At 38.2% G+C, this 27,741-nt stretch overlaps 1 protein-coding gene across 2 annotated transcripts in view; it reads left to right on the plus strand.

Moving 5' to 3' along the window:
• Positions 1–26,979, plus strand: part of LOC307135121 (NLR family CARD domain-containing protein 3-like) — a gene marked incomplete at its 3' end in the record, with an annotated part of 233,210 nt that extends 206,231 nt beyond the window's left edge. Inside the window, exons 4-10 of one of the 2 annotated variants that reach the window (XM_079831314.1) lie at positions 6,720–6,893; positions 7,003–7,176; positions 7,286–7,459; positions 7,563–7,736; positions 11,486–11,659; positions 11,743–11,789; positions 26,165–26,979. In XM_079831314.1, the coding sequence (XP_079687440.1) occupies positions 6,720–6,893; positions 7,003–7,176; positions 7,286–7,459; positions 7,563–7,736; positions 11,486–11,659; positions 11,743–11,789; positions 26,165–26,691 (1,444 nt within the window). The remainder of the gene's footprint in view (positions 1–6,719; positions 6,894–7,002; positions 7,177–7,285; positions 7,460–7,562; positions 7,737–11,485; positions 11,660–11,742; positions 11,790–26,164) is intronic. The other variant, XM_079831315.1, reaches the window with a different exon arrangement.
• Positions 26,980–27,741: the final 762 nt, after the last annotated feature.

Raw genomic sequence — 27,741 nt, forward strand, 5'->3', positions numbered from 1 at the left:
AAATGATTCCTATCCAACTTGTCATTAGCAGTACAATTAAAATCTCCACCTAAAAATAACATGTCTTCTGGATTTAACTCTTTCAAAACAGCATCCACCTTATCTAAGAAAATAACTCTTTCTAACCCTTTTGTAGGTGCATATACATTTAAAAGCACCATTGTGGTTTTCTCAAATTTCACTTTGATCTTTAAAAATCGACCACCAATTATTTCCTCAACTTCACAAGACAAAGGTAAAAAATGCTTTGAAAACAAAACAGCCATACCTCCACTAGTAGAAGATTTGTGACTCAGGACAATCTGTCCATCCCATTCTCTTCTCCAGTCAGTCTCATTTTTAAAATCACTATGTGTTTCTTGCAGAAACAGAATATCAATTTGCTTTTGTCTACAAGACTCAAATAGCATCATTCTTTTATGACCATCTCTGGCACCATTTAAGTTTAAAGTTCCGATTTTAAAATTTGTCATATTTATTTTAAAGACCAGAACAAAAATTATAAGAAGAGCTGCCAAAAAAATATTTTTTGGCAGATTTTTAGAAGTTGACAAGCTCTTCATCTTTAGTATTGTTTTTTTTTTAGTTTGTTCACAATTTTTCTTAGACGATAAATCTCCACATCTTGAAAAGCTCCCTCTTTCATTAAAAACCTCACATCATTGATGAATTGTTTATGGTCAGGGAAGAAATCTTCAATTTGCACTCCTTTCAATCCCTTTGTCTCTTGCAGAAATTTACTAATGTCATCAGCTCTATACAAACAGATCAAGTTATCGTTTTGAGAACTTATAGACGGATTTGAACACTGAGACACATTTGAATCAGAGGAATCTCCATCACTGTCAGATCCCACATTCTCGCTACCCCCCTCATCTTTCTTTACTTGCTTAAAAGCTTTTCCACTGCTTTTTTTCTTTCTCTTAACTGGTATTTTAAAGACAGATTTGGCTTCCTTCTCAAAATCAACATTGTCTTCCACATCAATTCCGTCAGCCACACAAACGTTTTCAGCATGTTTAGTCTGTTCCTCAGACATCAAAGACTGTTCATCGAGACTTTTACTAGGCTCGGTAACAATCTCAGTTGTATCAGGGTTATTCTCGACAGCCGCAACTGCGATCGGCCTCGACCACACACATGTCAATGTCAATGTTCGCGATCTCAGCCGTGGGAACAACAGAAGCGCCCTGTCCCGTGCTAGTGCTCGCACCTGCACTTTCTTTTTATGTGGACAATCTCGAACTAAGTCTCCGATCTTACCACAACTAAAACATTTAATTGTCGTGTCAGATGTTGCAAACACTGTGTAATCGAACCCATCAATTTTGAATTTAAAAACCAGATCGATCTCATCAATTCCATTTTTTAGCACCATGAAAACCTGTCTTCTGAACGAGACCAGATGCTTCACTAAAGGTGACTTGCACCCAAGAGGGATTTTCTTTATAGGGGAAACCAGTTTTCCATACCTAGATAACTCTTGCACCAGTATTTCATCTTTGATAAACGGAGGTACGTTGGACTTTTTTGGACGGGGTACTCAAAGGTAAAACCGTCATGAGTGAACCATTCAACACAACGCCGCTCTGGAAAACGTCATTTGCCTTTTCAACTGTTTAAAATAAAAAAAAAATTGCACTGTTCATTCGCGATGCCGAGACAATATGATCATGTCCCACAATCTCTCCCACCGCTAAACAACACTGCTCCACATTAATTTTAGACTCCACCTTCACTCCATGGCGGCGGGTTAAATCTTTAAAACTCATTGTGTTTTGGTTCGTCATGCCTCCCAGCACAACGCTGGTTGCAGACGTTTAAACACCTTTAAACTTTGATCGATCGAACAAGTTCAGCACATAAAAACAAACAAACACACACAAAGATAAGAGAGAGAGAGAGAGAGAGAGAGAGAGAGAGAGAGAGAGAGAGAGAGAGAGAGGAGAGGGGTGTGTTTCATAGCACACAAACACCGAATTGATTTCAGTTTTGCGACTGATTGGACACACAAAACTGTCATAATACCTCTCCAGGCTAGTATTCTCTGTTATGTGAACAGTTGAGAAAGAAACCAGATGTGTGTCAGTATATTCGGTCTGGCTTAAAGTGACAGCAGCCTAATATTCCTGCTGATGTCTGTGTAATTAATGTTATTAAAACAACAAAATACAGATTTAACAAAGATAATCTATATTTAATTTCTACAGTATTTTACATTTAGGCCTAATTATTACATTTCTGTACCCGAACACTACTGTTAGACTTTGTAACTTTCTTATATAGTCTTTCTTTCTTTCTTACTTTCTTTCTTACTTTCTTTCTTTCTTTCTTTCTTTCTTTCTTTCTTTCTTTCTTTCTTTCTTTCTTTCTTTCTCTTTCTTTCTTTCTTTCTTAACAACAACCAATAAAAAATAAAATATGAACATACAATAATTGTGTTACCACATAACAAACAAAACAATATCTAAGAATAACCATCAATTAATTACATGTGTCCGAAAAGGAGCGGGCTGAAGCAAAAGCTTGTTATTTACCCACCCCTTATACAACCATTCAAAATTCCATTATATATTTTTCTATATATACTAAATCTTCATAGCACAATAAACAAAAAACAAAATGTTTTGCTTTTTGCAAAATAAAGAAAACAAATATGATGCGTGATCTGCAGCCTCTCTCTCAAAGACGTTCATTCAGATAGTCAGAAAAGGACCTCTAGCTTAGTGAATACTTGTCTCACAAATATGAGACATATGTCTAAAGAAACGCTGAAATGTCAGGTTTTAAACTATGTAAACCAAATTGAAAACAAATATGCTGTGTTTATGTAATCTGTGTGTAAAGAGACTGATGTCAGTCACCCGCGAGCCACTTCATTATCCGCTAATGCGACCACGCCCACACAGAGTGCGCTCTTTCAGATTCAAAACTGACGATCCCGCATCAACGCCCACATCAACTCATACAAACACATCTAGTGAAGCGCTGTAACGTTACTTCAGCTACATCGTTTTGAGACGCGTTTGAGCAGTAATCCTGGATTATTCTCCTCATGAAAAGCTATTAATTTCTAAGAGCAACTGATTGTAAGGCAGGTAAGTTTATTCTGTTACCATCTGTGAATATTAAACGCAAAAAGACCATTTAAATATGAGTCCTGCGGCAACATTAAATGTCATACACCCAAGACTGTTTAGACAATATTTATTTGGCCTGTTTTGGACAGATTATAATGTGTTTATTGTAAAAGAGATTATAGTGTCACTTCAATAAAGCTTTTATTCGCACATGTCTGCTCAGATGCTATAAATATAGTACCAATCAAACGTATTTAGCTTCATATTGATGTTTAAATATTATAGCCTAATGGTATTTTTTTTATTTAATATCAAAGTTTGTCAGAAATGATTCTGGAGTTTTGTTTTGTAAAAAGGGAATTGCTTTCTTTAAAGTGAATTTCGTTTTGTATAAATTGTATCTTAATTTTAATTATTTATTATTAAATTTTTTTTAGCATGAGACTACTTTCAAAAACAAAAAATAGTACAAAAAATGTTTTTAAAAAATGCTCTTCTTAGTCATTTTTGTCTTGTTTCTAGTCTAAATATTTAACCTCTTCACCTGCGCCCCTATTTTTGAGAATTCTTTGAAAACGATATACCCAAATGAAAATGTCTGCAGCTCTTAAACCCTATGGTCTATATTCATAAATCTGGTCTTATTTTAAACTAGACACTTGAAATGTTGCTACCCACGAGTCATAATAACTCAAAGTAATATGGGAGCAGAGTAATATACATGTAAATATACATGTAAGTGACTCACGTTTTATTTTTATTTTTTTTCACTTAGGAAAAAAAATATGAGAATTTAATGTTAAGAGCCTGAAAATAACTTAAATATAAAACTGAATGTCTAGTCATGTCATGATTCAAATATGAGGATGAATCTCTCAGTAATGTAGCTTCTGTAAGCTTTTATGTCAAGAAAAGTCTAGGCGTCCTTTCAAAAAGGCCATTTATTTCAGAACATTTGCTATTGTAAATTTTTGTTGTAAAAAATGTATTGTTGTTTTTCATTCAAATAAATCTGCAATAAACTGCTAATTATAATGGATAAACAGTTACTGAAAATCTAAAGCAACTATTTACAGAGATTACAAAGTGTAAAAAACTCATTTAGCTGATAAGAAGTGTCAGTCAGAGTCTGCGCGCTTCACTGCATTTGCGCCATAGATAGCGCGCAGACAGCGTGCCGGTGTTATGAAAGCCTACGCACAGTATTCACCAAATCCAACTTACGTAAACTGCGCAAGATAATGCCTTTTGATTGGTTACTAAGTCCATCAATCAAACCTTTGTTGGAAAGGCATTGGCTGGGCACCGAGTGCCTTTATCCAACGAAAACCATGGGCGCAATGATTGACAGCTCACCAAGCCTGTAAGGCGCTTCCTCTATATGATGCATCCCAGAAGAGACTCTGATTGAAGGAGAGAGACGAGGGTTGAACCATTGCACGTGGAAGAGACTATTCTTGCAGGGGGAGTTTGCCAGAAACGGATTAGAATCGATATTTCATTGAAAATGGACATGATTGATTACGCTAACTCAAAACTCCCTTGCAAACAACGGAGGATTTTTTGTTTTTTCCCTATTTTTTCGTTGTTTTGGATTAAAAAGTGGGATGCATTTTGAAAATTGGACCCTTACACAGAGATGTATGCGGGTGTTTATTGGATTCGTCCGATCTGATCTGAACGACAGGAGATGAAAGATGAGTACCGCTAATATTATGCTAATGTTTACATGGCCGGTCCTTTAGCGTTTCATTTAACCCTTTCCTCTCTGGTGTATTTATTGCAAAAACAAGTTCAGAACATGAATTTTGAGTGTTTTAGCTTTCAAATGATGCATAGTTTGTGATAGTTGATTGAATATTTTGTATAAAACAAAAGTAAATAAAAGTACACACACGCCCACTTCCGTCAACCTCCCCGCCCACGAACCGGTGCGGGTTAAGAAGTTAAACATTCTTAAATCAAGATGCATTTACTAGATAAGGACAATTTCAACTAAATAGGAAGAGCACCTTTTTGCTCTCTCAGTTAGAAGCTCATTCATTATGCAGCTCATTATGTGGGCTATTATGTTCTTTTGTCATCTCAGGTGAGATTCCAGCATTATTCATTAGCTATCACGCCTCCTCGCATACAGGCTTTGTGAAGAAAAACTGTCTTACAAATTGTAAATTAATATATTGTTTTATGTGAATGAGTAGGCTCAATGATTCTTACATCAGTTTGAAGCAAAAACTCTAGGCAATAACAGCCATTGGTCAAAAGTCTTGTGAACACATATCTATTGTGTGTTTTCAGGCCTTAATTTTAAAACATTTTGGGGGGATTTTTAAGAAACCTTGCATAAACATTTTTCTCTCAAAAAAAAAGCATGTACATACATGTTGCTCACATATTATGGTAGCCCAGTTTGTGCTGAAAACAGTGTAATTACACTTTTGCCATTAATGTGTTTATAAGCAACTGAAAAAAACACACATGTAAGAACATGTCAAAACTTCTAAAGGGCCTAAAAACAGCTCAGACTCCTAGGGGTTAAACTAGAGAGACATTTGAGGTTTGTATGAAAGACCTCTGCGCTTTTGTCGAATTTAATGTTTCATATACGTAATATAGATGTCAATGCTTATTTATCAAATTGTTGTCATTCACGGTTTACTGCTACACCAAAAATCTAGCGCTGTTGCCTTGTGTTGACACCATAGACAAGCTGCAGGCCATTTGAAGTTCATCCCGGGGCTGGAGTTTGGACACATTTGTCATACTATAACTCGTAAAACATTCAAATGTCCAGACAGTCTTGCTGTTTTTTTTCTTTGACACATTCATGATCATTACTTTTGCTGGTGTTCTGCGACAAGCTTTATGCATGCACTTGAGTGCTTAATTTATATATTTATATTTTAAGGCTCATTATTATGGTTTAGTATTTCTTTATAATCCAGAACAATGACGAAAATAATTAAAAATAATGACGAACGAACAACAAGGAAGAACAAAAAATTAACATGCAGTACACATAGTATATACAAGCAAGACATTGTTGTTAGTCACCAGTTTTACTTGTTACCAATGTTACGACAAAACAACATTGGCGTCCATTTTCAGGCCTTCCCATTTGGGTTTCTCCAGTGCTGGAAATATGTGTCATAAAGCTCTTTCCTGATCATATCCCATCTTTTTCCGGGGATATTCCTCTGACCTTTTGTCTCTTGTAATGTCTCTCATCCATCTCTCTTTCTACAGTCTTTCTTTAATTCTCCATCTTGCTCACTCTCTCTCCTCCCCCATCATTAGTGGACATGCCCCCTACTGCTGATTGGCTCACTGTCTCTCCTCCACCATCATGAGTTGACATGCCCCCTGCTGATGATTGGCTACAAGTGTGTTATGGTGCTTGGTCCGATCCACTTTCAACAGTGTTGCTCAAAAATCACTTACTGCAACTTTAATGAACATGAATGATAAAATGATTGAATTTCCATGTTCAGTAGTTCATCATTCATCTTTCATCCAGGCTAGAATGTTAAAATATTTTGTTCCAGGTTTCCTGAGTACAGACAACTGGCAATGATCCTTTACATTCCTTTATTGGTATTTCATTATTGTTTTAATGTTATAATATTTCATCTTTTCTAGTCTTGCTGGCTGTAATCTCACTGATCAGTGTTGTGAGAGTTTGTCAACAGCTCTTCAATCCTCAAACTGTGTCCTGAGAGAGCTGGACCTGAGTAACAATGACCTGCAGGATTCAAGAGCGAAGCTGCTCTTTGATGGGCTGAAGAGTCCAAACTTTCATCTGCAGATACTGAGGTATTTAAGAACATATAAAATATAATTTAGTCAGCCGGTCAAAATATTGGTGTGTGTTTGTAGATGATCTGACCGTTGGTGTGTGTGTGTGTGTTCTACTCTCTTTCAGTCTTGCTGGCTGTAATCTGACTGATCAGTGTTGTGAGAGTTTGTCATCAGCTCTTCAATCCTCAAACTGTGTCCTGAGAGAGCTGGACCTGAGTAACAATGACCTGCAGGATTCAAGAGCGAAGCTGCTCTTTGATGGGCTGAAGAGTCCAAACTGTCATCTGCAGATACTGAGGTATTTAAGAACATATAAAATATAATTTAGTCAGCTGGTCATAATATTGGTGTGTGTTTGTAGATGATCTGACCGTTGGTGTGTGTGTGTGTGTTCTACTCTCTTTCAGTCTTGCTGGCTGTAATCTGACTGATCAGTGTTGTGAGAGTTTGTCATCAGCTCTTCAATCCTCAAACTGTGTCCTGAGAGAGCTGGATCTGAGTAACAATGACCTAGAGGATTCAGGTGTGAAGCTACTCTCTGATGGACTGAAGAGTCCAAACTGTCATCTGCAGATACTGAGGTATTTAAGAACATATAAAATATAATTTATAGTCAGCCGGTCATAATGTTGGTGTGTGTTTGTAGATGATCTGACTGTTGATGTGTGTTCTGCTCTCTTTCAGTCTTGCTGGCTGTAATCTCACTGATCATTGCTGTGAGAGTTTGTCATCAGCTCTTCAATCCTCAAACTGTGTCCTGAGAGAGCTTGACCTGACTAACAATGACCTGCAGGATTTAGGGGTAAAGCTACTCTCTGATGGGCTGAAGAGTCCAAACTGTCATCTACAGATACTGAGGTATTTAAGAACATATAAAATATAATTTACAGTCTGCCGGTCATATTGTTGGTGTCTGTTTGTAGATGATCTGACTGTTGATGTGTGTTTTCTGCTCTCTTTCAGTCATTCTTTTTGACATGATAATCATAATTGAATTGAGCCATGAGACCAGTGCAGATTCACACACCTATTAAGCACACATACACTGGGGGTGTGCAATATTGACAAATTTTGTTGATGAACTATAATTGTATGATATTTTACTGAGTGTGTGTTTTTTGGTCTGGTATCTTGTCTGGTTTAGAACTGTCATGGAGAGCTGACTCCCAAAGATTGTCATGTTTTTTATATTCTGTGCATTGGTCTATCGCAGCAGTGACAGAAATAATCTTTTCCATTAAGTGACAATATTTGACCCCTTAAATAGATTTCCAGAGGCATTTATACCTTTACAGCGTTTCTAACCTTATTAGAAGTGTGCATCTTGTATGACAATTTTTTTTAATTGAATCAATAAATTCAAGTAGAATAAGAAGATGGAGCATATCATGTATATATCATTTAATAAAATGATTTATATAAATAATAATAAATCAAAACACTGTGTGAAAGGTTGTGTTATTTGTTGCAAAACTCCATATTCCATATTCCATATTCCACTCAGTTATAAACTTTAAATATATAAATTAATGCTGGCAATCAATAAAAAAAAGCTGATTAATCAATCACACATTTTTCAGTGGTTAATCAAAATTAAAATCATTACGGCCTGGTTTCACAGACAGGGTTTAGATTAAGTCAGGATTAGGCATTAGTTCAATTAGGGCATGTAGGACAAGTAGCTTTTATAAACGTGCCTTAGATAAAAACAATACTGATGTGCGTCTTGAGACAAAACAATGGCACTGACATATTTTAAGATATGCTTTCAGTTAAAAACATGCATTTTAGTCTGGGACTAAATTAAGCCTCGTCTGTGAAACTGGGGTAAAGATTTTAATATATTTTATAATGTAATAGTTTCACAATTAATCTCTGAATGAATGTAGAAACAACATAAAGGCAGTATATTTAAATACTAGTTTAATGGCATCTTTTTATGAATGAAGGCAATTATCACTAATACTAATACTGCAACTGATGTGTAGGTGAAAATTGACTTTTTGTTTCACTTTTAAACATTATAGCCATTCAACATTACACTGTGATTGAAAGCTATCAATTTTAACATTTATTAGGCTTCAAAAATGTAACAACTTTTTATTTAACCCTCTGGGGTGCTTCAGGTTAAAAATGACCCGAAGCGTTTTATAAAAAAAATAAAAAAATCGTAGTTTCATCGGAATGGTCCGAAACTTGGTGACTTTATTGGTACTTGGTATATGAACACCCAAAAAAATTGGAGACAGGTTTGAAAAGTCGAAGTGGTTGTAAAACAAACAAAAAACTTGACATAAATAGTCTTTGAGAATCTGTTATTATATGTTAAAATCAACAACCTGAAAAAAATTGGCAAATATGTGTAAAAATCACTAGAATTCACAAGCCTTTCTACAGAGAGCTGTAAATCCACTATAGTGGTAAAAATGTGCTATTGCGTGATAAAAATGCTCAATGTGTCCACCGGATGGCACCGATCTCATTAAAAAAATTGCTTTCATGAGGCCTAGGCTTGACTCTAAAATGAAATACAGCTTTAATAATTAATTATACATTTTCGATTATATTCAATGGGAAAAAATGGGTCATAATTATTGCATAAATATTAATTATAAATCATAAAAGTATCTCAAAACACCCAAAAAGAAAAGAAAAAATATTATTGAACAAAAATATATTTCATTGATTTTACTCAAAACATTTTTTATTTTAATCCCGTCTCCGGGTCACTCAGGAAAGTCCTGAGTTTGACCCATAAATGAAGTTCCCCAGAGGGTTAAGTGAATGTAAAACAATCTTCACATTAACCCATAATTAATGTCATATTTACATGTGCCCTTCCTACCTGTCTAACAGATAAATATATACAAATTGAATAAAGTTATCAAAGAGACTGCACTGCATAAATTATAAATTAAATATAGATTAATCCTTATTAAAGCTAAAATTTTCTCACAACTCTTTACGTTCATTGAAGACTTTAACTCATTTACAGTTTTTTACAATCGCTATGACAATTTTTTTCAATACTTTTTACACATTTCCTAAACTCTTAACACACCAACACACCTACATCACGCAATTGCCAAATGATTAATTTCATGCTCAAAATCACACATTGTAAACTTAACGCCAAAACAAATTTTCAAAATACAATAATTCACTAACACACTATATCTACCAAAACCCTAACACATGTTCTCTTCAGGAACATTTAGTCAATCATAGCACAATGTTATAAAAACACTAACACTAGATGGAATTACAGAAACTGCATTATTTTATGTGTCAGGTCTGCCCTTATACAACAGACAGTATATTTTATTGATCATAGATTGTGTGTCTTTTGAAGACTCCACATTTTTGTTTTGTTGGGTTTAGTAAATGCATGCATTTTGTTCCTTTTGCTGCAGAAATTCAATACAAAAAATGAATGACCCATCTCAGAGTAGCTTGCAAAATGCCTGTTCTTCATTCAGGAGCTTTCCTCTGCCCCCTGAGGGAGCCGTTGAATCCTTAGATAGACAAAATACAGTTAGGGACCAGAGGCATACAGTCACTGTAATACATGGTAAAATAATTTACACTTTGCAGTAGGAGAAGCCCTTATACAATGTCCTACCTGTTGGTTTCTTGAAAAATCTGAATAATGGATGCCACTGTATCCTGGCTGAGTTTTGGCTGTACTCGTTCACCAGCCTCTCTGTATGATAGCCTGTGGTTTATGACATGGTCTATGATAGTAGCTCTTATTTCATCAGTTACCCTAAATCTACCTTGCCCTTTTCCAGGCCTTTTTCTGACTTTTTTCGTGTTGCTCTATATTGTTCCTTTTTCACACAAGAGCAGCCCAAATAGCAAAAGTTATGCATTTTAAAGCAAAAACACAGTAGTGTAAACAAAGCCACAGATGGTACATTCACAGACAGCGCATTCTCTTTGTCTTGTTGTGGCTTTAATGACAGAAAACGCAGATGCTGTATTAATTGCGTTACATATTTTTAACGCGTCAAATTAAAAGATGTTCAGAAAAACAGCACTCTTGATCGTGTGATAACTCATATCATAGGCTTATGTTATAAATATAAAAAACAGGAACTCATTGAATGGATATTTTTTATCATTTTGATGACATTTCTGCCCCAATATAATGAGACGGGAGAGAGCGCTCAAAACTCTTCCGATCGCAGAACTTAGTGGAAAATTAATAGAAAATATCATTCTCTGTAAAGACACGAGGTGTGAACATATGAGAATTCAAAATCAATATCTTTATTAATGTGAGCTCTTTTGGGCTAAAAGCCTTAATGGAGCTGGTAACTGTAGCCATGTGATCACAAATAAATGTGAGGAGATGCGATTCAATATGTGTGTCCTTGTCCTTACAGAAATGTAAATGTGAATTTCTGGAGGACTGCATGTATTATTACATTTTTTAAAGTGTGTTTATTGAATTACTACTGATATATTTAATTGAGTAGCATTACTGCTGATGTTTGAAAATCCAGTGTGTTTTAATGTGTTAATAAGACAAATATGAACATGTTTTTGATGAGACGTATAAAGAGAACTAGATAGATGACGAGGCTGTTTTGATCCATCTGTAGGTTGTCTGGCTGTATGGTGACAGAGGAAGGCTGTGGTTTTGTGTCTTCAGCTCTGAGTTCAAACCCCTCACACCTGAGAGAGCTGGATCTGAGCTACAATCACCCAGGAGATTCAGGAGTCAAGCTGCTCTCTGACAAACTGGAGGATCCGAAATGCTCACTACAGATATTGAAGTGTGTCAAACACTGATACTGACATAATGAACGCATGTGTGCATGATGTATATTTACATTAATGTGTGTTTGTGTGTTTATAGTGTTGATCATGGAGGTGAGATAAGGATTACAGCAGGACCACAAAAGTGTATGTCTACAAACAAACACAGACACACACACACACACAAACACACACACACATGTTGGATTTTTGTATCTTCGTGGGGACTTGCCATATACTTCTATTGTTTTTATACTGATGTAACATATTTTCTGTCCCCTAAGTCCATACCTCTAAACCTACCCTTCACAGAAAACTTTCTGCATTTTTACAATTTTAAATAGGCATAGTTTATTAATTTTTCTCATTTGAACCACTGGCTGGTCCCCACAATGATCTCTGGTTTTACTACCAAATGTCCTCACAATGGAGCCCAGCTAAAAAAATTAGCCCATTTTCAAAACGTTGTGGGAACTTTGATTTGAAATGTTTCTATAATGTTAAAATGTCTGGTTTTCTTGTTATTCATTGAATGTTGTTTAAAGGTTACAGTAACATCAGTACAACATGCAAAAATGAGAAGACTTTTACAAGAAAGTCAAGGTTATACCTCCACACAATTAAGAATCATGTAATTGCAAATTTTTTTTTACATAGTTTTCTATTGGCTGTGAGCATTTTGTGCTCTTTATGCGCCCTGGGCATCTTGCGTTTTAAAGGGGTAATGAATTGAGAAATCAACTTCAAACCTCAACTTGTGATCCGACTCGTAGAGCTAAACGGATCGCACTACAGAGCAATAGACTTGCCGGTTCTAGCTCATGTACGTAAGACATTGCACTAGGGATGGGCGATATGGCCTAAAATCCATTTCGCGATATACATCGCAGCCTCTTGCGATAATGATATATATTGCGATATATAAATTATAATAGACCCATTTCAGAACAGGATACATTGACCCCAAGGAAAGCCAAACCATAAGGAAACATATTTCAAACAAAGTTTCTTACCTGCAGCCTAATGTAACGTATTTGGTTTTAAAAATTTTGTTATCTTAATGAAATGAAAACTGGTGTCTTGTTAATAAAGGATCGGATACTGTGAATTAGGGAATATGTGTAACATGAATCCACTGGAGAGGCAAGTTTGTGAACCCAAGTGCAGTTTATTCCAAAGCGAAAATTCAAAACATAAAAAGAAGACTTGACTTGGCAATACAAAAACAGACTAGACTAGACTTGACTTGACTTTACAACAGAAACTCACCATCAGTGGTTTCATGATCAATATCAGACAAAGACACATAGCAAACATGAGGGCTTAACCCTCTCGAGTCGAAGGTCCGGCTCTCTTTTTTTCTTATCAGACTCAAATAACTCTATCGTTTTTATCATTCAGGCAAGTGTTATACATCATTTTAATCTGTTATGTTACATTTTATTCACAATAAAAACAAAATGTTTTGCTTTTTTGCAAAATAAAGAAAACAAACATGATGTGCGATCTGCAGCCTCTCTCTCACAGACATTCATTCAGATAGTCTTCAGAAAACGACCTCTAGCTTAGTGAATACTAAGTCTCACAAACATGAGACATATGTCTAAAGAAACGCTGAAATGTCAGGTTTTAAACAGTGTAAATCAAATCGAAAACAAATATGCTGTGTTTATGTAATCTGGTTGAAAAGTGATAGATGTCAGTTCATTAACCGCTAATGCGACCACGCCCATGGAACACGCGCTTTATTGAGATTCAAATGCTGAGACGCCCACACATCAACTCAAATAAACACATAAAGTAGTGCTATAGCCTGCTTCAGCTACATCGTTTTGACATGTGTTGAGAAGAAAAGCTCATGAAGAAACCTAATGAAAAGCTGTTAATTTCTTAAAGCAAGGGCTGATTGTAAGGTAGGCTTTATTCTGTTAAGTTTATTCTGTTTGCATCTGTGAAGATTAAACGCACAAAGACCGTTTAAATATGAATCCTGCTGCATGTCATACATGCAAGACTGTTTAGACAAGATTTATTTGGCCTGTTTTGGACAGATTATAATGTGTTTATTGTAAAAGAGCCTAGTGTCACAGCAATAAAGCTTTTATTCACAAATGTCTGCTCAGATGCAATATAGTACAATATAGTACCAGTCAAATTTATTTTTCTTCATATTGATGTTTAAATATTATAGCCTAATGTTATTTTTTTAATTTAATATCAAAGTTTGTTTTATCGAGTTAATATCGAGTTTTTTTTTCTAGAAAGGGAATTTTTTTGTTTTGTAGAAAGTGAATTGCTTTCTTTAAAGTGAATTTCGTTTTGTATAAATTGTATCTTAATTTTAATTATTTATTTTTTATTTTTTTTAGCATGAGACTACTTTCAAAAACAAAAAATAAAATGGCGCAAAAATGTAGAAAAAATGCTCTTAGTAATTTTTGTCTTTTGATTCTCACATCAGTTTGAAGCAAAAACTTTAAAAAAATTAAAAAAATGTAAAAAAAAAATTTTTTTTCAACAATCATGCATAAACATTTTTCTCTCAAAATTACAAGCATGTACATACATGTTGCTCAGATATTATGGTAGCCCAGTTTGTGCTCAATACAGTGTATTTACACTTTTGCCATTAATATGTTTATAAGCAACTGAAAAAAACACATGTCAGAGTATGTCAACTTCTAAAGGGCCACAAAACAGCTCATACTCCTAGGGGTTAAATAGACAGAGACTAGTGACAAGACAAGGGACACCTGTGAACAATGATCAGACAATTAACCAATGACAGAATATGACAAGATCACATGAGGGCATGGGAATCACATGACAAGACCAGGAAACAAGACAGTGAACATGACACACTGAGTACCATACCAGTGAACATGATAAACTAAAAATGAAACATGAACCAACACCCAAAGCACCACGTGACAATAGGGATGTCATGATACCAAAGTTCCAGTAGTCGGTACCAATACCATAAAAGTTTTACGTTACTCGGTACCACAGCAATATGTTTTTTTATTTTTTTATTTAATTATTTTTAAAAAATTATTTAAATAAGTTTATTTTTTATGATGATAATCAATAAGTGAAATAACATTCCTTTTTTGATGTGCGTTGCTCACTTTCTTGACTTGATATTTGAGGCTCGCACGTGTACGATTCACGGTTATATTTCTTGAGAGAGCCTTAAAACCAGGGTACAAAATAGCCTATTACTTATTCATTATGATGTTTTTGAATGTAAAAACCACACGAACGTCATAAGTTGACCTCAGACAACAGTATAAAAAAATTAAAAAGCTTTATTAAAAGCCAGTTTATGACCCCTTTAACCGATTGCTGCATCTCGTGTTTTTATAGGAGCGCTCTGAGCACCTGAAGTTGAAAAAAAATCAACTCTTGAGTAGAAAAGCACCCAATGTCATTTGCTGTTTTTTTCCCATTGTCTTGGGATGTGACGAGATCTTGTGCGATATTGCCATGACAGAGTGTGAGGGTGAAGTTTCGTTTTGCTTTTTATAGAAATAAAAACGTGATTTAATTCTTGGATTGCCATTGTCTAATCACATGAATGGAGAGGCGGGTCTTCGGTTGTGGTGACGGAAGTTTACAGTTGCTTGGAACATCCGGAGACGGCAATGATTGAGGAGAAACTTGTGGTGGCTATCGCGGGTTACCTGGAGCTGTATGACTTCACAAACCACAACTACCACAGTGCAAAACCAAAAGATTCTAGAGCGCTCGTGCTATGATCCTCGATTAGACTGACAGGACAGCTGATTCTAAATTATAAAAGTTAACCAAAAAGGCAGTGCGGTGCGCCTCGCGCTTTCAAACCTGAAGAACACGTTCTGTCTGATCGGGACCTTAGTCATAAATATGGTGGATGGACAGAACAATCATGTGACTGAAACAGATGAATAGCACTATACAATAACCACAAAAACAATATAAATAACTGAGAGGAATTCATTACATTTTACAATTTAATAATAACATTTACATTTAGCATTTATTTAAAACGAGTTACAACAGAGCACCAAAAGCAATTGGTCACATATTCAACAATATTCATAGTGTACAATGGCAGGTTTATTAGAAAGCTAGACTAGGAATCGAGAGCAGAGGTGAAATGCAAAGGAATATTCTGTGTGTGTTTATTAATGTTGTGGGATAGTTCACACACAAAGTACAATTCTGTCCTCATTTACTCATCATGTCATTGCAAACCCATAAGACTTTTGTTCATTTTTACAACATAAATTAAAGGGTTAGTTCACCCAAAAATGAAAAATCTGTCATTAATTACTCACCCTCATGTCGTTCGACACCCGTCAGACCTCCGTTCATATTCGGAACACAAATGAAGATATTTTAGTTGAAATCTGATGCTGAGAAAGGCTTCAGATAGGCCTCCATTGGCATTCAGTACATTTACACTCCCAAGACCGATAAAAGGCACTTAAAACGTTGTTACAAAGTCCATCTCACCACAGTGACTCTACAATAATCTTACGATGCGACGACAATAGTTTTTGTGCGCAAACAAAATCAAAATAACACCTTTATCCATCTTGTTATTGCCTTCCGTGTGTGCCTCCACGACGCATGCGTGAGAATATGAGCAGATCCGGCGTTCGGACACATGACCCAGAAGCGATTTGTTTACAAGCAGAGGAAGACGCGCGTATCTCAGCTGTTGAATTCTACATTGATTGTGCTTTAGGTCTCGGCGTAGTTCTCAAAATCGGGCTAAAGTGTGCATTTCATGGATTCCCGAACCCCGGCGCTACGTCATATTCTCGCGCATGCGTCGTGGAGGCACACACGGAAGGCAATAACAAGTTGGATAAAGGTGTTATTTAGATTTTTTTTTGCGCACAAAAACTGTTGTCGTCGCATTGTAAGATTATTGTAGAGTTACTGTGGTGAGATGGACTTTGTAACGACGTTTTAAGTGCCTTTTATGGATCTTGGAAGTGTAAATGTACTGAATGCCAATGGAGGCCTATCTGAAGCCTTTCTCAGCATCAGATTTACACTAAAATATCTTCATTTGTGTTCCGAATATGAACGGAGGTCTTACGGGTGTCGAACGACATAAGGGTGAGTAATTAATGACAGAATTTTCATTTTTGGGTGAACTAACCCTTTAATATATTTTTAATGAAACATATTTCTGTGCCTTTGACAGTCCAGGTCCAACCAAGAATATGGTAAACAGAAACTCAAATGTGCCTGCATGATGAGCAAGATCCAATGAGGTTCTGCTGTGTCATGTGAGCATGTTTGAGCTTCTGTTTACTATATTTAAATCACTCGTTCATCATATGTTCATCATATAAAGCAACATGCCTCTTCAGAAGACTCAGATTAAACTAGTGTTAGTTTCGTTAATGAAATCTATGATGATAATTTTTTGTTGACAACCTTTTTTTCATGACCAAGACGAGACGATGACGAGACGACACAAACATCATTGAACGACAACTGTGACTATATCAACATGAAATATCACTGAAGAAAAAAGATGAGACTAATATATAGTTACAAAATAAGATAAAATAGAGGAGACAAAATATTACAGAGTTTTTAAGAAGCTTCTACGAGCTTTCATGCTTGCGGTTGCCAGATGTCAAGATTGTAAATCCCCCAACCAGAGCTTTTCTCTGAAGAGGACACATTTTCTGACCAGTGTTTTACTTCATATTTGCAATCTGACGACCATGTGCATGTGCTCTCTCTACACTGTGGATGATCTGAAAACACCAAAACACAAGTAAGCTGGAGTTCAGCGATCTCCATTTGAGATATTCTGCTTAAATGAAGGTGTCGTTCAGTCTGTGTTCCTTCACGAGCCGCTTGTGCGACTAAATCTGCAACCTAAACAAGTTGTGTCGCTGTCAATGGAGGGACAGAGAGCTCTCAGATTTCATCAAGAAGATCTTCATTTGTGTTCTGAAGACGAACGAAGGTCTTACGGGTTTGAAACGGCATGAGGGCGAGTGAATGATGACAGAGCTGTAATGTGTGTGTGAACTCACCCTTTAAGTGCTTGTGAGAGAGATGTGTGTTCAGCTGATGGTCTCAGCTCATTCCCTCAGAGAGGAGCAGAGAGGGCGAATGCTCCACCTGTAAAGTGAACACACTGACTCAAGTTATCACTTCACTGTTATTAGAAGATGAGCATGAGATATCTTTAGTTTGGCTACTTCAGACTGAACTCGACTCATATAAGCCACAAGAAAACAAGAAAATATCACAATTATTCTGAATAAACCAAGGCTCAATGAAGTATTCAAACTTCTTTTTGGAGTAAAGGCTCACAGAATATTTCCTTTAACTGGTGATGGTGATTTATGAATATGTCTCACATCAGACCGTGGTGTAAAAACATCACTTGCCTCTCAGGGAAGGTTCATGAACTCCTGTGAGTTCTTATGTGTGGATCATGAAGAGAGCATCTTCTCTTTTGAAGAAGTCATTAGGATTCATTCATTAATATAACGTTCTGACAGAGCTACTAGTGATGGGCAGTTTTATTTCCACTGCTAGTTATCAATAATGCATCATCAATCTACATCTAAGAGGAATGAGATTGTTTCTAATAACCCAATCATAATGTGTGGCATTGCGTTTGAGCTGAAGCTGAAGAATGAACACTGGGAAACTGAGTAAACCCAACCCAACGCATCAAATATGAGATTAATCAACATATTACAATGTAGAGATGACCCCGAATAGTTAAAGATTCGATAGGAAGAGCCTGATTCCACTACCAATCTCACAGTTGAATCTTCGCAGAGGTGTTATGAAACGAGGATCATGCCCTTTAGGCTGTATGGGGTGCTCAATAGCCCCTTTCACACACAGTCTTTACTGGTAAATGATCATCTTTGACCGTTGAGCCACGTCTCGCAGCTTCAACACTCGAGACCCAGCCTTCTTCTCCATTCATCAACGCTGCGGCTCTGCAGTTTGATACTATTATACCCGTCTTGTGTTTTTAAGAGCAAACACGCGTTCTGTTTGATCATTCCTTATGCCTTTCACAAGACGTCATATGTTGTCAAATTGAACAGATAGTGAAACTAAAGCACTTCTTCTCATGCAGGCGAATGAAAAGTCAGAACGCCGTTGCTAATTTCCCGGGATTGCTGTGTGAAAGCGGCTAATCTGATTACACACACCGGTTTATACACATATGACTTATTGCGTTTTTAATTTGTATTTATTAGAAAGGTATATTCTGTTCTAATTTAATTCTTTAAATGAATATTTGATAGTTTTTCGGAGCATCAGTGTTGCGCTACTGAGAGTGTGCTAGCACAGGCCGATTTAATTTGCAGATCTGCAGTTTGGCCTTTCTGCTGTTATTCATTTATTATTTTAGGTTTATTTATCCAAAATGTTTTTCAGAATTTTCTTCTATATCTTTGTGTGATGTTCTGTACATCGTGGCTTTAAAATGTTATGAGGACTCGTTTGAATGTTTATAACTAATGAATATTGTTATAAAGTGTGTTAATATTTGAATATCTCAACTAATGCTCTAAACTATAGAGAAGCCTCCAGTTTTATAATAATAACTATAGTCATAACTCTTTAAAGGTCCTGTTCTTCGTGATCCCATTTTTCAAACTTTAGTTAGTGTGTAATGTTGCTGTTAGAGCATAAATAATACCTGCAAAATTATAAAGCTCAAAGTTCAATGCCAAGCGAGATATTTTATTTAACAGAAGTTCCCTTTCAAATCCTACAGCGAACGGCCGGTTTGGACTACATCCCTGTACATCCTGCTTTAATGACGTCAGTAGAACAGTTTGTTGACTAAACTCCGCCCACAAGAATACGCGAAAAGGGGGCGTGGTCTTGTTGCTCTCCCTCGTGGAGAAGAGGAAGTGTTGCGTTCGGTTGCGTGTGTCGCCATGTCGTTCAGACGCTGTTATTTTCATCCCGGAGTCAAATCACCTTTGTTTGGCCTTCAGGGGCTGTAGTTTGAGCGCGTTCATCTCCCTGTTATGGTAAGAGGCGTGACCTTTCCGAGAAACGTGCGCTAAGCTGCTGTCCAATCACAACACGGGAACCGCTGGCACAATCAGAACTCGTTACGTATTTCTGAAGGAGGGACTTCATAGAACAGCCGTTTTTAGGACAGTGAAAATAGCGGTATACAGATCAGTACATTGTGTGAAAAATACTGTGTTTTTTTACACGTGAAACATGAACACGTTATATTGCACACTGTAAACACAATCAAAGCTTCAAAAACACAGGAAAAACGGGACCTTTAATAAGAGTAGAGATATAATGAATATATAATCTAGTGAACTCTCTAGAGTTATTTTTCTAGTTAACTGTGGAGTTTATTGTCATTGAATGGCTTTCCGGAGGTAAATGTAATGTTGCGTGATATTGTTCTCAAGCTTGACGTCTTTCTGCGGTTGAAACACTGATGGATGATCACATGACACAGGATTGATGTCAGTCAGTTGTTCTGTATCTTCTGATGTTCATTCATGTTTATTTGCTGCTGTAACTCGTAGTGAAGAGGAAGAGATGCCGCTTGAACTGAGGTGCTACAGCGATCTGTCACGCCACATTAAACAGAGGAAAACACATTTATTGAGTGAATTTCAGAATAAAACTGACAGAATTTGAGGCTTTGTTTAGTCATATTGAGAGTGACCTGTTGGTGTGTGTAGTTCTGAATAAACCACGTTTGAAATATTCCATACATAGAAATATACATCCATTTTTAGATCCATTTTAAAAATACAAGTCTTTAAATAAATAAAATATAAAATGTGAAAAGTGTTTTTGTTAGTAATGTTTTTGTATTTACTGTTTATTTTGGGTTTTGTATCCCTACTTTTTCATCCCACGGCTCACCTGGAGGTTATCTGACGCCCTCTAGTGGCCCCTGCTCCAATGTTCATTTACAAAACAGTGACACATCCCACACACACACACACACACACACACACACACTGCCCCTGCCCCTAAACCTACCCATCACACACACACACACACACACACACACACACACACACACACACACACACACACACACACACACACACACACACACTGCCCCTGCCCCTAAACCTACCCATCACACACACACACACACACACACACTGCCCCTGCCCCTAAACCTACCCATCACACATACACACACACACACACACACACACACTGCCCCTAAACCTACCCATCACACATACACACACACACACACACTGCCCCTGCCCCTAAACCTACCCATCACACACACACACACACACACACACACACACACACACTGCCCCGGCCCCTGCCCCTAAACCTACCCATCACAGGAGACTGTGCAGTTCACTTTCTGTGAAAAAAACCTCATTCTGTGATTTATAAGCATTTTGAAAAGTGAGGACATGGGGAACGTCCTCATATTTCACCCTCTTTTTGTAATACCCATGTCATTATACACATTTGTGTCCTGATATTTCACAAAAACATGCCCACACACACACACTCACAGACACACACACACACACACACACACACACACACACACACACACACTCGTCTAGTGTCTGTTGTTCTAGATGTTTCTCTCTTCTTGTGTTCAGGGGCCTGTGTTCTCACACTGGATCCAAACACAGCACACACACACACACACACACACATCAGGGTTCCCACGCTTCTTGAAAGTACTTGAATTAAAGACACATGGATTCAAGGCCTGGAAAGTACTTGAAAACAAATATAGGTCCTTGAAAGTGCTTGAATTAAATTTGAAAGAAATTTTGTTTAGAATGATGTTATTTAAAAAAATTGTCCTACAATATATGTGCTATCAAAGACAGAACAAAATGTTGCTTATGTTCGGGGGGTGGAGGGGTAGCAGGGAAAAAAAACTTGAACCGACGGAGAGCAGTATACACTTGCTGAAAATGAAAAGTTGTGATTTTCTAGGCCGATATGGCTATCCTACGAAGTAGGAACTATTCTCTCATTCCTGCGTAATAATCAAGAATCTTTGCTGCCATACCATGAGTGCAGCGGAGCACTGATATTACACAGCGCCTGACAATCGGCTAACTTCTGTCAACATAACCAACGTGACAACCTGCTTGCACAGAGAGAGCGCTTGGGACAATTTTCATGTGCTGTAATATCATTGCGCCGCTGCACCCATGGTACGGCTCAAAGTTCCTTGATCATTACGCAGGAATGAGAGAATAGTTCCTTGCCATATCGACCTAGAAAATCACAACTTTTAATTTTCCGTTGGCCTTAGTACACGATGTAACTATACACATCGCAACATGGAGGAAAATGTTGCTTATTGAGCTGTAGGCTAGCTGGAGCCGTTTACGGCCAGTCTTTGTGCTAAGCTAGGCTAGCGGTGGGTGCGTCAGACAGAGTTGAAACACAACCAGACACGGAAATGAGAATGGTATGTTTGGACTTATCTAACTCAGGGGGCTATGGTGAATAAGCTTGGGGGGGGGGGGGGGGATATGCTGTTTTCATGCATACTCAGCTTTTTACACTGTTAAAGACTTGGATTCCCATTCTAAACATGGACAAAGTTTCACAAAAAAAAGTTGGACGTTTGATGGAGTATCTCTGTGCCAAAAATACTCCCGATTTCGGAAAGTTTTTTTCGAGTATGGGTATATGTGAGATCAGATGGGGTGGAATGTCCTTGTACGGGTGCGCGATTAGAGCAAGAGAGCAAATGCTTTAGGGAAGCCGGCTGCGCTGCAGTCACAGAACTTCACGAAATCAACAATGTCTCCAAAGATGTGGTTTTTGGTTGTCATGGCAAGACAATCATGTTTTTACGGAGCAGCAACGGAGTTGTGCAAGTGTTTGTTTGTTCCCTGAATTTCAGCGACGATGGTTTATAAACAAGGTACAGTTCAACTCCGGATTTGTAGCTCGCCTAATGCTGAAAGATGGAGCAATCCCAGCAATTAAGGTTCACGGTCGTGTGTTGGTAGCAGGTGGTGAGTAAAAATGCTTCAAATGTCTTTGTGTTGTTAGCTATCGATTCCATTGTTTTTCTATGTAAACATGCATAGCTCAGCGCAATAGCTCAGCGCAATAGCTGCGCGCGCTCGTCATTCTTTAGCTGTGCCCAAACGATACGCCCCTAGACACTCAGCTTTTTTCGGAAAGACTCGGTACAGCGTATCTTTCTTTTATAAATATAATAAAACTAAAGACTTTTCGGAGATATGAAAGATGCAATACTACTCTATAGGTACTCAAGATTGACATGATATGACACACACACACACACACACACACACACACACACACACACACACACACACACACACACACACACTGCCCCTGCCCCTAAACCTACCCATCACACACACACACACACACACACACTGCCCCTGCCCCTAAACCTACCCATCACACATACACACACACACACACACACACACACTGCCCCTGCCCCTAAACCTACCCATCACACATACACACACACACACACACTGCCCCTGCCCCTAAACCTACCCATCACACACACACACACACACACACACACACACACACACACACACACACACACTGCCCCGGCCCCTGCCCCTAAACCTACCCATCACACACACACACACACACACACACACACACTGCCCCTGCCCCTAAACCTACCCATCACAGGAGACTGTGCAGTTCACTTTCTGTGAAAAAAACCTCATTCTGTGATTTATAAGCATTTTGAAAAGTGAGGACATGGGGAACGTCCTCATATTTCACCCTCTTTTTGTAATACCCATGTCATTATACACATTTGTGTCCTGATATTTCACAAAAACATGCCCACACACACACACTCACAGACACACACACACACACACACACACACACACACACACACACACACACACACACACACACACACACACACACACACACACACTCGTCTAGTGTCTGTTGTTCTAGATGTTTCTCTCTTCTTGTGTTCAGGGGCCTGTGTTCTCACACTGGATCCAAACACAGCACACACACACACACACACACACATCAGGGTTCCCACGCTTCTTGAAAGTACTTGAATTAAAGACACATGGATTCAAGGCCTGGAAAGTACTTGAAAACAAATATAGGTCCTTGAAAGTGCTTGAATTAAATTTGAAAGAAATTTTGTTTAGAATGATGTTATTTAAAAAAATTGTCCTACAATATATGTGCTATCAAAGACAGAACAAAATGTTGCTTATGTTCGGGGGGTGGAGGGGTAGCAGGGAAAAAAAACTTGAACCGACGGAGAGCAGTATACACTTGCTGAAAATGAAAAGTTGTGATTTTCTAGGCCGATATGGCTATCCTACGAAGTAGGAACTATTCTCTCATTCCTGCGTAATAATCAAGAATCTTTGCTGCCATACCATGAGTGCAGCGGAGCACTGATATTACACAGCGCCTGACAATCGGCTAACTTCTGTCAACATAACCAACGTGACAACCTGCTTGCACAGAGAGAGCGCTTGGGACAATTTTCATGTGCTGTAATATCATTGCGCCGCTGCACCCATGGTACGGCTCAAAGTTCCTTGATCATTACGCAGGAATGAGAGAATAGTTCCTTGCCATATCGACCTAGAAAATCACAACTTTTAATTTTCCGTTGGCCTTAGTACACGATGTAACTATACACATCGCAACATGGAGGAAAATGTTGCTTATTGAGCTGTAGGCTAGCTGGAGCCGTTTACGGCCAGTCTTTGTGCTAAGCTAGGCTAGCGGTGGGTGCGTCAGACAGAGTTGAAACACAACCAGACACGGAAATGAGAATGGTATGTTTGGACTTATCTAACTCAGGGGGCTATGGTGAATAAGCTTGGGGGGGGGGGGGGGATATGCTGTTTTCATGCATACTCAGCTTTTTACACTGTTAAAGACTTGGATTCCCATTCTAAACATGGACAAAGTTTCACAAAAAAAAGTTGGACGTTTGATGGAGTATCTCTGTGCCAAAAATACTCCCGATTTCGGAAAGTTTTTTTCGAGTATGGGTATATGTGAGATCAGATGGGGTGGAATGTCCTTGTACGGGTGCGCGATTAGAGCAAGAGAGCAAATGCTTTAGGGAAGCCGGCTGCGCTGCAGTCACAGAACTTCACAAAATCAACAATGTCTCCAAAGATGTGGTTTTTGGTTGTCATGGCAAGACAATCATGTTTTTACGGAGCAGCAACGGAGTTGTGCAAGTGTTTGTTTGTTCCCTGAATTTCAGCGACGATGGTTTATAAACAAGGTACAGTTCAACTCCGGATTTGTAGCTCGCCTAATGCTGAAAGATGGAGCAATCCCAGCAATTAAGGTTCACGGTCGTGTGTTGGTAGCAGGTGGTGAGTAAAAATGCTTCAAATGTCTTTGTGTTGTTAGCTATCGATTCCATTGTTTTTCTATGTAAACATGCATAGCTCAGCGCAATAGCTCAGCGCAATAGCTGCGCGCGCTCGTCATTCTTTAGCTGTGCCCAAACGATACGCCCCTAGACACTCAGCTTTTTTCGGAAAGGCTCGGTACAGCGTATCTTTCTTTTATAAATATAATAAAACTAAAGACTTTTCGGAGATATGAAAGATGCAATACTACTCTATAGGTACTCAAGATTGACATGATATTGACTGAAAATTAGTGTTTCACCCCCCCTTTAAGTCCCAAAAAGTCGACATGTTCCTTTAAGTAACCTATTTTAAGAGGTATTTCGTGATGCTACATATGCTGGGTTATGAATCTGATAGGTGCTTGAAATAAAATAAATGGTGCTTGAAAAAATCCTTGAAAGTCCTTGAATCTGGTGTTCATGAAAGAGTGGGAACCCTGACACACACACACACACACACACACAGACACACACACTCGTCTAGTGACTGTTGTTCTAGATGTTTCTCTCTTCTTGTGTTCAGACGCCTGTGATCTAACACTGGATCCAAACACAGCACACACACACACACACACACACACACACTCGTCTAGTGACTGTTGTTCCAGATGTTTCTTTCTCTCTTGTGTTCAGACGCCTGTGATCTCACACTGGATCCAAACACAGCACACACACACAAACACACACACACACACACACACACACACACACTCACTCGTCTAGTGACTGTTGTTCTAGATGTTTCTCTCTTCTTGTGTTCAGACGCCTGTGATCTCACACTGGATCCAAACACAGCACACACACACACACACACACACTCACACACACACTCGTCTAGTGGCTGTTGTTCTAGTTGTTTCTCTCTTCTTGTGTTCAGACGCCTGTGATCTCACACTGGATCCAAACACACACACACACACACACACACACACACACACACACACGCACTCGTCTAGTGGCTGTTGTTCTAGATGTTTCTCTCTTCTTGTGTTCAGACGCCTGTGATCTCACACTGGATCCAAACACACACACACTCACACACACACACACACACACACACACACACACACTCGTCTAGTGTCTGTTGTTCTAGATGTTTCTCTCTTCTTGTGTTCAGGGGCCTGTGATCTCACACTGGATCCAAACACAGCACACACTCGTCTCGTTCTGTCTGAGGGGAACAGGAAGGTTAAGTGTGTGAGAGAGCGTCAGCCGTATCCTGATCATCCAGAGAGATTTGATAAGTATCTTCAGGTTGTGTGTGGAGAGATTCTGACTGGACGCTGTTACTGGGAGGCTGAGTGGAGCAGAAGTGCTGAAATATCAGTGGCATATAAAGGAATCAGCAGGAAAGGAGAGAGAGACTGTGTGTTTGGACTCAATGACAAATCCTGGAGTCTGTTCTGCTCTGATAAAGGATTCTCTGTCCGTCACAATAAGAACGAGACTGATATCCCTGACATCAGTTCATCCTCTAAGAGAGCAGGAGTGTGTGTGGACGTGTCGGCCGGCACTCTGTCCTTCTACAGCGTCTCTGACACACACACACTCACACACTTACACACACTCTACACCACATTCACTGAACCCCTCTGTGCTGGATTTACGGTTTATTCTTCAGTGTCTCTGTGTCAGATTAAATAAACACACACACACACACACACACACGGACTTGTAAATCCTCTTTCTAACGTCCACATGCACACAGACTCAAATATCACTTAATTACAGTTTTATTTTTTCCCTCCATTATGTTGCAGTTATGAATCTAGATTCATCACACACACACACACACACACACGCACACTCACACACACACTGCTCTGAATCTGTAATAAGGCTGTAATAATATTGATATATTATCAGATTGCTTTAATATGTATATTGTAAACTGATGATGAGATGTAATAAAGGACTGGTTGATTTAATCATGAAGTGGTTTATGAATGATTGATGTGAACTGATGACAGTATGAATAATCATGAATGTGATGAGATCAGCAGAATGAATTCTCTCAGAATCACTGAGTCTCTCTTTATTTATGTATTAATGTATTTACTGTCGGCTGTGAGGTCTGTCCTTCTCTTTCATGTGAAGCTGGAAATCTCAAAACAGTTTCTGTGATGATCCGGAGAGCACGTGTTCATATTTTCAGAGTGTCTTTAACGCCAAACAGGAAACTCATGAATATTCATGTGAGCTCCGCCCAGCGCTACCCAGAGCCATAGAGAGGGCGGAGCCACAGAGTAAACGTGACGCGTTGTTGTGTCGGACTCTGATTGGCTGTTGAGCCACATGAAGGCTAATGATTGGCTAAGCGCTACATTTGAAAACATGTCGTTGTTGCAGTTCTACAGTTAGCAGAGCGGGGCTAGTTAACGGAAATATTAGCGATTAATATTGTTATTAACGTGTTTTAAATGAGTCTCGTTTAACCGTAAACATTCCCCCACGGACTTTCTGTGTTCAACAAGAAGAAACGATGGACATTAATTCTTATTTTCAGTAAGTAGCGTGTTAGCATCTGACCGAGAGTGTGTGTTCGTCCTGATGATGTTTATGATTCAGTTCGGTTATTAATATGGGACAATATCATGATGTTTTGTTCTATATAACACAGCTGTGTGCCTCCCTTCTCTGGGCTTGTGTGTTTTTATCAAGCCTGTAGTGCTCCAGTCAGAAATTGAAGCTTTC

Source organism: Gobio gobio (genome assembly GCF_949357685.1).
Source record: "Gobio gobio genome assembly, chromosome: 12".
Taxonomy (NCBI): domain Eukaryota; kingdom Metazoa; phylum Chordata; class Actinopteri; order Cypriniformes; family Gobionidae; genus Gobio; species Gobio gobio.